A 10,934-nucleotide genomic window follows, 5' to 3' on the forward strand; every position below is an offset into this window, starting at 1 on the left:
AGAGAGTGAGTGACTGTGTGTGTGTGTGTGTGTGTGTGTGTGTGTGTGTGTGTGTGTGTGTGTGTGTGTGTGTGTGTGTGTACATTGACTCGTGCAGTAGCATCTGCTCTTCTCTGCAGTGAATTTTTTATTTTTTTTGCCTTTGGTATTGAATCATTACTGATTGCCTTGAGGCCTTCAAAATGCACTTCTCAGCCTGGAATGAGGGTAGTCAGGGGAGAAGATACGAACTGCCTGAATGTGAATGAGAAGTACATGAATACATTTTTGGGAGGGGGTGCAGGTACAAGGCCAAAATTTAACTGTTCATTCTGTATTTTATTGTCGTCTCAGTAGGATTTGATTGGTGACTTTTATTCAAACTTTATTTGCACAGGACCACCTGTTTCCAAGTTCAACAATTTTTTCTGCACATGCTGTAAAAAGCTGCCATTTTTTGTTAAAAGACTAGTTTGACATTTGGGGAAATAAACATATTCCTCTTCCTGCAGAGCATTAGGTAAGATGACCTAGACCACTGTTTTGTCTGTATGGTGCATATAAATGTTACAGTTGAAAACAGTTACCCCGTCTTTTTTGTCCCTCTCCAGGGCTCCATGGAGAAAATCTCTGGACACTTCTTCATTTTCATCCAACCACATGATGACAAACGGCTCAAACCAGCTGCAGAGCAAAGAATGAGAGGCGACATGAGTGTTTATGCCACAGTCATAAATGCAGAAGGAAATCTGCAAATGCTATTTATCAAATACTTACGCTGGATAATCAGGTACATGCTTCTGGAAAGTGGGCAGTTCCTTGCAGTACTCATTATAGAGCCACTTCACCTTGAAGTGCAAGTTCATATAGTCGGCGCTTTTACACAGGCGGTGCTTCTCATGCTCTGAGTATCAAAGACAAAGAAGCAACAAACAGATTTGCTTCATCACTCTTTCTCTATATTCATAATACAGTAGTTACTCACTAACATAATGCATTCCCTAACCCTTAACCATCACAGCTAAATGCCAACCTTCACTCTAACCTAAACACAATTTAATCCTTAACCTCAAAACCAAGCATTAACTGTCACACAGCCCTTTGTAGGGGTACGAGAAAGCGAGGACCGGCCAAAATGTCTTCACTCACGTAAGTTTTCACACACACACACACACACACATACACAGTAATAGCTCCTCTCTCGTTTCCAGTCCTGTTGCTTATCAATCCAACAACACATGTTCAGAAAAGCTTACCCTCCATTGCATATTTCATATCTTGTGCAAACATATTCCACATGACCTCGGCACTGATCTTGCCCACATTCAGCTCCTGGGGAAACCTACAAGAGGCAGTACTCGGGCTTAGATACAGCTCTAGACCCACTAATGATACTTTATTATTTAACAAGATAACCTAGCTCAGTTTCATTTAATTTCATCAGTGCTTCTTCTGTGTGTTGCCACAGAAATAAAAGTGTACCAGAGAAAATGTGAAATTAGAAAGTCATTATTATTAAGTTTGAAAAAGTGGTGTGAGTTACAAACCCAAACTAGCCTCAAACACCAAAGCAGCTGTTGTACGTGTTTGACTTGCTTGTATACATAAACGAGTCTACTGTCAAGGCACATTGTAAGTGCAAACATACAAAGCAATTATAATACAGAAAGAAATTGAAATTATAATCACATTTCTAAGGAAATTACAGTCTAATACAGAAGCTTAGTTTTTTTATGGTTTACTTTTCTCATCAATTGTTGCTACATTTTCTGGCTTCAAAACAAACAAAGGAGGTTTGTGTGGCTATTTATCCTGTTTCTGTTTCTCTTAATGCTCTGACACTTCCCTCCTCATGTTCTACTGCTTTGCATTTTTATCTATGAACAAAACTCATAGAGCTGTTGCATTTTAAAGCCTTGAGTTCTCCTAAACTGGCCTTCAAATTTCCAATACTGCGCCTTCATGATACATTTGAGGTTATGAGCAAAGACTCACTGATTAAGGCAAGGAGTGTAGGAGTTTTTGTCCTCTTCTATGATGGAGACAATGAGAGTGATGAGTTTAGACCAGAAGTCCAGGTTTTTGATGCTGGGACCCTGCTCATCTGGAGGGACCGCCTTTGACTGGAGACAGAATGAGGTTATGGATTTATATCTTAACAGCTGCATCCATCAAGAATTTCTTCGTGGTAGTGGGGTGAAGGCACGGTAGATGCGCTAAATGGCAGGAATACTGTAACGGCAACATCTGTGCACACACAGTACTTTTGCTTCTCACACACACACACACTTACAGGATCTGTCTGATATTCCCTGTTGTAGAGGTCATGGCAGTTGTTGAAAATATACTCGTATGTGGAGTTGAGACAAGCTTTCACGCAGTCCTTCACCACCTGGCTCGCCCTGGGGGGACTCTGCAGCTCCTGGACCTGAACGGAAAGGTTACAAAACATTTGGCTGAATCGAGAACAACTCAAAGTGTCTGTCAGACACACACAGTCTCAGCGGGGCGTTATCTCAGTGGGACTTTAACCATAACCTCGCTGAGATGCACAAATCATAGCAATGTACATTAACTCCCTCACACACGTTTTCATTCCTTGTGGAGACTTTACATTGACTTACATTCATTTCCTTGACACTGATACTTGCCTAACACTTAACCTAAACTCACTATAACAAGTCATCACCTTAAAACTCTATGATTTACACAGTGGGGACCAGCATGAGGAAGGACAAGCCCCCACCATGTGAGTAATACAGGAGCACTCAGAGACAGTTTCATGATAATAGCTTCAGTTTAGATAGGGTAATGTTAAACTGATTCTTAGTCTGTGCCTCAGGCTACTTTCCAGAAAGTGCTGTAAATGTATACCATGTTTATTTTGGAGTAAGTGCTAATATGAAAAGACATGAAAAGAAAAATGATCCATCTTTCATTCATCCTTACCTTCATCCTGAAGAATGTTATGCTAGTCAAGAGATCAACAGTAGACTTGAGATCTTGTAGCCGTTCAGGACTGCTGGCAGGAAAGTTATTCTGAAAGCACATTTAGAAACACACAAAGTAATGATTAGACAGTGCACAGAAAGTTCACTCAAGTTTAATGTACTCTTTCTACAGGTTGTCAGGTAAAGAAAATAAATATCATTGACACGTTCATCTCTGTCCCAAAACAGACTGTCATACAAGTACAAACAGAAATGGCAGAGACAGACGTGGCCAACAGCGGACAGTTCTCAAAGTGCAATGAAAAGACTATAGCAGGAAGCAATTTAGAAAACAAAATGTTCCTGAGTTTGTCATAATAAAAAGAAGAAGTCAGTACCCGGTACATGGACAGGTCGATCCTCAAGGAGTTGTGCAACTGATCCAGCAGTTTGACAAACCTCTCTTTCTAAACAGGAAAAGACACGAACCACTCAGAAACGTCACTACAGTTGACAGTCTGTTTGTTAGCATTTGACTACGCAAACCAAGGGTGGATCTGTCGAGACTCAGCTTGATGAAGTAGGCAGGACCATGTTAAACTGATTTTCATCGACAGTCTTAGAGGGACCAACAGTTAGTGATATTATCTTCTGAAGTATACAGCACCATTTTTCATTAACAATATGAGGCATTTTAGAGTAGTCTAGTCACGTCTGTGGAGAAGGGATAAAATATTACTCAAGTATTTCTCAGGGACTCACACCAAAGTTTGATGCAGCAAATCTGTCTGAAGCAGACACATTGTTGGAGGACTGGGTGGTGTGGGCGTAGTAAGCGTTGATATTGGCCAGCAGGGTGCTCATCACAGCTGGCACTCCTGGACACATGTACTTAGAAGACAAGCAGGCAAAGTGGCTGTGGGGTGGAGGTGGAACAAACAACATTTAGTACATTTACTTGTTCCTGATACCTCTTCATTGATGAATAAACAAACTATGTCCAGTAACTGTGTGTCAAAAAGCAAAACCCAACAATTCTAATTTCAATTTCAGTGTAATGTTAGAGGGACTGACGTCATGGCCTGGTAGATGGATTCTACTCCGTATCTCATGGCAAACTCATCCACTATTTCCTGAGCTGTCTCCTCAAAATACACCTTCCAGGCATCATCCCCTTTGGCATCAGGGATCTTTACCACGCCACCGTTCTGCTCCTCAGTGGTGTACTGGAACAGATGCTAAACAGAGAGAAAGGACTCTTAAGCTTGTTTTGTGTCTCAGCAGTGGCAGTATAGTAGCACTAGTAGTAGTTGTTCTTGTATTAATTTTAATCTGAAGCATACTTTACAAAGTGTATTTACAAAATTACTATTGATGCCAACTGCAAAAAGAAAAATTTTCTCAGAGGACAAACGCAAAAACAGAGAATTTACAAGGTGATTGAGAGTGTTGATAAGAAACCTTGAATTAAACTGACTGGAACTAGTTAACTCTTGCAGATGTAATGTTTAATATCACAACAACATTTGGAAGATTTCTGTAAGATGTCCCATCAGACTCACCTCATGTAGACAGGTGTACTGGACATGGTAAGGAGCCACTGTCTCCTCTCCTTTGATCTCCACGCTTATGTGCATCCGGATGGCCCCCGACACAGCAGACTTATCTGTTCTCTTATCTGTGAGATGAAAGTAAGATATACACGCCTCCTTAGCTGGCTGCAATCTGTTCTAGCCACAAGAGACAAGCACTTTGCTATCTGTTTCTTCTTCTGTTATCTCTGTGTGACTTGCTGCTCATGTCATCTCTCACCATCGCCTTTTCCCTTATCTCACAAAGCTCACCAAGGTTGTACCAAACGTCCATCTCCCCGCTCAGAGTGCGAACTTCAATGATGGTTTGACCGAGGAAGTCGTCACTCTCACGTTTGAACCTCTGCTTCATACGAGACTTGATGTCGTCATCTTCGTCCCACACACGGACCTTGATGCGGTCAGATGAGTTGTGACATTCACTGGATGAGGCAGAAGCAGAAAATGTTAGCAAACAGGAGATGCTGACAACTGTGATACAGAGGACCAATGTGTGATGTGGAGGAACTGGGGGAAATACACTCGTTTCCAAGTACCTCATGATCCAAAAACATAAAAAAAGGGGGGGGGGGGGGGGTCTTAAAACTAATTGTTTTGAGACATAACACTACATTGGAAGGCTACACCATCCACTACAGTAACATATAATGACCTATCAGCATTCGAATGTGCTACAAGCTTCTTGCTGTACTTACAAGTGAAAGTTTTCTTCCCAGACAGGGTTGAGGTTGCCGTAGATGGTCTTGGTCCTCTTCTTGGTCTTCCCAACTTGAACTGTGACATACGGGTCACTGGATCCTGTTTTGTCTTTAGCCTGCAGGCCCTGAGCACAAACCACTGACAGGGAGACCGAGACATTTAAACAAACACTTTGGCAACTGTCTGGAAACATATATTTTATTTTATTGTTCAACACTTCTCTTTTCTAATGGATAAAACATTTTGTTGGAAAAGCATTGTATATAAATAATAAAGAAACAACAGCAGCAATATTGCCAGGTGTCATGACATCACAAATAATAATTATGGACAGCAGATAAGTTATATTTATTTAATCCATAAGAAGGAACTCACTACTATGCCTACATGCATTTTAAAATCTGTACAACTCATGTCACTCTCTATCTCTAAATCCTCAATTCAGATAAGGACAAACTCACCAGTGATGCTGATCTTTGCTGACCATTTGGAGGTACCGTCAAGCACGCTCTGCTTGATCTGTTTCATATGCGTGGCATGTGTCGCTTTGTCGAGGCCAAACACTTCCTGTATCAGCTCAAAGATCTCTGGCTTGTTCCTCTCTCTGATCTTCATGCGGTCCTTCAGAACCATGATGATGTTCTGGGTTCGGTCCTCTGCCCCGTGCTTGGAGCTCTTCTCTGCAGCTCCTGATGAGAGAGATGAATAAAGAGGGATGACAGATGAATAGGCAGTAGAGTAAAACATATTATATATAAGACAAGAAGGAGCTTATCTCCTGTTTCCCTGCAATCCATCTCTTTAAAGCTGAGTGCCAAGTTAAGAAAGCATCAGATCAATTTTGAAATCCTCTCGCCAGGGACACCCCTAAACCTCCCAATAATATGTTGGACACTGTATCCACTTAACCACTGATCTGATCAGGAAAAAGCAGGAGTCAGGGTATAAAAGACCAAGAGATGTTTTGGAACAAAGATCTCTTTGGAGATAGGAGAGCGGTAAATTATGCATTGCATCCAAGAAGATAGGGAAGATAAGTCACTCCTTGCGGAGCTGAACTACATAAAGCAGTATGGATGCAAAGGCTATGGACAGAAGAGAGAAAGGAGAGAGGCAGGGGTATGACAGCACATTACTCAGGAGATAAACTGTAAAGGAAGGGGGACGAGAACGTGAGAGTGGACAGAGGGCAAGAATAGTGGGATGTCAATACAAGGATACAGAGGAGGAGCTAAGGGCTCGGTGGAGGACTGGGTGTATGTACACCCAGGTAAAAAACACCTGGATGCATGTATGTTTGAATTTATCCTTCTGTGCATGTATGCAAACATTTGTGCATCCTTACTCTGTAGACAGTCGGCATTGAGCAGATCCTGGCACTTTTCGTGGCATTTGACACCACACTCAGAACAGCGCATGCCTTGTCGGGCGATACCCCACAGTAGCCCCTCACATTCATAGCAGTAGGTGGGGGTGGTGGCCGTCCACACCTCAAAATTGTGTGGAGTAGTGGAGGAGATGGGGTAGATCAGAGCCTGTAGGGTCTTTTTATAAACATGGCTCTTCTGCAAGTGGCATGGAAAAATAAATATGTTTAGAAGTTGGAAAAACCTGAAGAGAAATGTGAAGAAAAAAAAACGGTGAGGTGGAAACCCACCAGCTCTTCATTGCCGAGAGTGGTGGAAGCCATGGCTGATGTGATTCCAGCTTTACGAGAGTTCTGCACTAGAGACTGGGAACAAGATGGTAAAGAGAAACGTGTCTGAATGTGAACTTCAGTGTAGAATTTGGACTTGTATTTAATTTCTGTAGGGGAGAAAGAGGGACTCACCATCGCCTGATGATGCCAGGCAGTGATGAAATAGAGGAGGAAAGAAAAGGAAGTAGGGAAGGAAAGGTTAGGCATTTCAAACAATGAGCTGTATATGCAGTGTGTGTATATGTGCTCCTCCCTACACATCTGACAGGTGTGCTCTGATCTCTAGAAGAAAGCAATGTGACGTTTTGATTCATCATTGTAATTATATTTACACCCCAGATGTAGAAGGATTTAATTCATCAACAAATCAAGCAGTCTATGAAAGGGGCAACATGGGGCCTTTGTGTGTACATATTACTTTGTATAAAAAATAAAGGTATGCTGGGAAGAACAGAGAAGCAGTGGTTTTTAGATATTTTCAAACTAAGAAAAACTAAGTACAAAGTATAAGAGGCAGAAAAACAGATGGTTGTAATGTCACTGTGTGTGTGTGTGTCCATGTTTGTTTCTCACCAGATCTCTGACAAGAGGGATGGCTTTCCTCTTGCGAAGGTCAGGCATGCTGTCAATACTGTAGAGTGCACCTCCCATTCTGAATAAGAACAGTTATAGATTATACATTCATATGTGCTTATCAGTACAGTCTATCATTAAAATGGAAACAATAAGAAATCGTGTATTGTTACTGTGGGGCCACTGTTACGTCCGTGGCCCAGACCACCCCCAGCACCTCATCAGCTGGCATGGGCTGTCACAGTAGCTCCGCCCCCCACACAGGTGGGAATGCATTCTAGGCGGTGAGGCACACCTGCTCTCAATTACCAGACTAGTACTTAAGGGGCGTTGGTGTGTCCTCATCACCAGATGATCTCTTGTATTCCTGCCGGTAACCTGTCTTTGCTCTCATGACCAGGATTCCCTGTGTATGAACTGTTTTCTATGTTGTTGGACCTAATTTCAGGTAGTAATGAACTGATTGCCCTTATAGTTTTTTTCAAGGGTCACTTTGTTTGAACAGTTTTCTGTGGACTAGTGTTAAAGACCGGATCTGCTCGGTGGTTTCAGCCATTTTGTATTGGCACCATTTGGTGCCTGGACTGTGAACTGTTTCGTCAGGTGACACTCCTCAGGACGAGGAGACCAACTCTTGCTGGGACTGGTTGCATAGTTCTGGATCCCAACTGTCAGCCTTCCTCACACCATCCTACTACCTGCTCTGCCATCTGCTGCGAGCCTGATCCTCCCCTTCCACAACGGTAGTACTGCACGTCGGACCAGTGATCTCCTGTGCCAGCTCCTACACCTCCCCTGGACTGTGTTCTATGCCTACGGTGCTCACCTGCCTAGAACCAGTAAATTCTGCTACTCAGGTCCTCAGTATAACTATCAGTATTGGTATTACCATAGCATCCCTGTTACTCATTCTCATCCTCTGCTTTTCTTTAGCCAGCTGCGCCTCTCCTACAACCTCGGATTGTATCTCTAGCAGTCCAGGCAACCCAGCACTCCCCGCTGCCCTGAGATTGGCTGACCAGACTGGTTCTGACCACTTCTCATTTCAGTAGTTATTAAAATACATTTACCTGGTCAAGCCTGAGTCCAAGTTCTGCCTTTTTCTGAGTCCGAACAAGCACACACACACACACACACACACATATACGGTTCAGTGTAACTGTATTTACCTCAATCACTGTTTTTAATACCACTCTATTCAAGGGCTTCCCAAGGACTTTACAGGAGAGTTTAATTAGACAGGCTGCCTTGTCTCCAAAAGTGGGAATGACACACACACACACACACCTACCTGAGTATAATTGTGCAACTTAGCACCTCTTCAGTATGCAGCTTCAGTTCCACTATGAGGTTTGCCTCATCTACAAATGACCTGCCAGCTAAGTCAGGGCAACCCACCGCCATTCAATATTCACTGGCCAAGTGCCATGAGCTGAATGAGCCTGTGGATCTGAATGAAACAGACCGGAGGATTCCTGGACTAAAGGCGTTTTTCAATCTAAAGCAGTGATGACACTTTTCATTGATGATTTGAAAAAATATATATATAATGTGTTTTCTATCAGAGAAAGCCCATTACCTGAGGACATGACAACAGATACTCACCCCCCTTTACCAAACCACAACGAGCAGGAGGTTTCTCCTCGAGCCTGGTGGATAAAATGAAGGAATGTCAAATGAAGAAACAAGTAATCTTAAATTTATCCCCACATCCTTTTCTAGCCTTCACACTGCATGAATAAAGTTATGAAAGTTATCTGATTATGAATCTACGTTATCAGGTTCTTCACATCTAAAATCCTATCCCATTTATGTTATTGTATCACAACATTTGTACAACTGAAAAATAAATCAAAGACATATGATCCATAGGCAAGCATAAATTTGGATTAAAAAGAAACCTGTTGTATATAAATGTTATTCTCATTATTTAAATTACAGAATACATCAAATGGTTAACTATGCAAAGGGCTAAGTTCTAGCTAAATTTGACATTAAATATGTCTTTGGAGAATCAGAACTACTGTGGCTTTAATCAGAGTGGAGGACAGCTGATCCAAGTTACAACAGAAAAGGTCAAATTGTCGTGTAGATGAATGAGTGGAGTGCCTGTTTATACACAGTCAAGAGTTCAACAAGACATCTCTGGCACACATTTCCTTCTTTCTCTCAAGCAACCAGTCATGTCGTACCTACCTGTCAGCATGCTGCAATGATGGCCGAGTAAAGTGCATGTGAGTGTCGCTATGGCAATGACATGAAACTGGAAAGGAAACAAAGTGGGTCGGCACAAACAAAAAGACAAAAGGAAGGAAAGCCAAGTGCGCAAAAAAACGCAACATACATTAACATAAACATTGAAGCAAGTGATTAATTGTTTGCACAACTGAATTCAAAGGTAATGAATAGCAACATAATGTATGAATAAAACGTGCAAGTGAAAACTGACCGTGCAAAACCTAATGTGTGGTGCTGCACCCAAACTAAAAGGCTGACTGGTTGTCCAAGGTACCACAAGGTATCAGTATAGAATATGAAACACATCGAGCCTGCTTTCTGGTGCCTGGCAAAAACACTATCAAAATAGAACTCAAGAACTTTGCGTATGTGCCCAGGCTTTGCACATAAATAATACACTATACATACATTTCAAAGACTTAGTAGACACTTTTAATGTTTCTTGAACTCAAGTATATATTTTTTAGATTACAAGGTGGAACTAGATGAGGCCTACAGCTCTGGGACTGGACTGGAATTTGGAGTGAGGGCAGGGTTCAAATCAGTTGGGCTGAGAGTGAGATAAACTTGTGATTTTACCTCGTGAAGCTGCACTAAGACCTTGTTGTAGAGCCGTAGCCAGTTCTCTTTGGCTCTGACTGCTGGATCTACTGGAGCTTTAGGCTCCTCTGTGGCTGGAGGACTGTATAAAAAAAACAACATTTTTTAGATGTTGATGGTGAATGTGTTATTTCTTTTCCACTGTTTTTTTTAATTCAATTGATAATAATTGATTTCATTCCATTTCAGCCTTCACTCCTACCTCTCAGGAGGCATCTCTTTTTCCTCTACTGGTGTCGGTGGTTTGCTCTTGTTAAACTGCTCCTCCTTCTCCTCCATGGGGAGCTTCTCCTCTGGTTGGGCAGGTGGTGTTTTGGCTGCCTTCTCTGATTCCATTTCCTCCTCTAGCCATGGCTTTTCCTCCAACTGGGGAACCTGGTCCTCAGGGGCAGCTGACCGTGTGGTAGGACCATTGAGTTGGGACTGGGGCTGTGCAGAGGATGTGGTTTGTTGGGAGGAAGGGCCCATAGGAGTGGAAGAGGGCTGGGAGGCTGAGTTAGCCATTGTGGCTGGGTGGGATGGATGCACAGAGTTGGGTGAAGCTGTGTGGTGTTGTTGAGATAAGCTTGAGGCCGGAGGATGAGGCTGGGCAGGCTGGGGAGGGGGGGATGGAGAAAAGGAAGA

At 42.5% G+C, this 10,934-nt stretch overlaps 1 protein-coding gene across 1 annotated transcript in view; it reads right to left on the reverse strand.

The window, feature by feature from the left end:
- The window catches only part of LOC109969250 (protein unc-13 homolog A-like), a 31,706-nt gene that overhangs the window by 7,823 nt on the left and 12,949 nt on the right, over positions 1-10,934 (reverse strand). The window contains exons 11-30 of the mRNA XM_020615976.1: positions 10,513-10,914; positions 10,290-10,392; positions 9,078-9,121; positions 7,473-7,551; positions 7,032-7,037; positions 6,858-6,932; positions 6,546-6,765; positions 5,662-5,889; positions 5,197-5,338; positions 4,754-4,923; positions 4,472-4,587; positions 3,984-4,147; positions 3,672-3,825; positions 3,308-3,376; positions 2,929-3,018; positions 2,273-2,407; positions 1,975-2,102; positions 1,236-1,321; positions 757-883; positions 567-663 (exon numbers count right to left, since the gene is read on the reverse strand). Coding sequence (XP_020471632.1) covers positions 567-663; positions 757-883; positions 1,236-1,321; positions 1,975-2,102; positions 2,273-2,407; positions 2,929-3,018; positions 3,308-3,376; positions 3,672-3,825; positions 3,984-4,147; positions 4,472-4,587; positions 4,754-4,923; positions 5,197-5,338; positions 5,662-5,889; positions 6,546-6,765; positions 6,858-6,932; positions 7,032-7,037; positions 7,473-7,551; positions 9,078-9,121; positions 10,290-10,392; positions 10,513-10,914 — 2,635 coding nt within the window. The remainder of the gene's footprint in view (positions 1-566; positions 664-756; positions 884-1,235; positions 1,322-1,974; positions 2,103-2,272; positions 2,408-2,928; positions 3,019-3,307; positions 3,377-3,671; positions 3,826-3,983; positions 4,148-4,471; positions 4,588-4,753; positions 4,924-5,196; positions 5,339-5,661; positions 5,890-6,545; positions 6,766-6,857; positions 6,933-7,031; positions 7,038-7,472; positions 7,552-9,077; positions 9,122-10,289; positions 10,393-10,512; positions 10,915-10,934) is intronic.

Source organism: Monopterus albus, unplaced genomic scaffold (genome assembly GCF_001952655.1).
Source record: "Monopterus albus unplaced genomic scaffold, M_albus_1.0 scaffold172.1, whole genome shotgun sequence".
Lineage (NCBI taxonomy): Eukaryota > Metazoa > Chordata > Actinopteri > Synbranchiformes > Synbranchidae > Monopterus > Monopterus albus.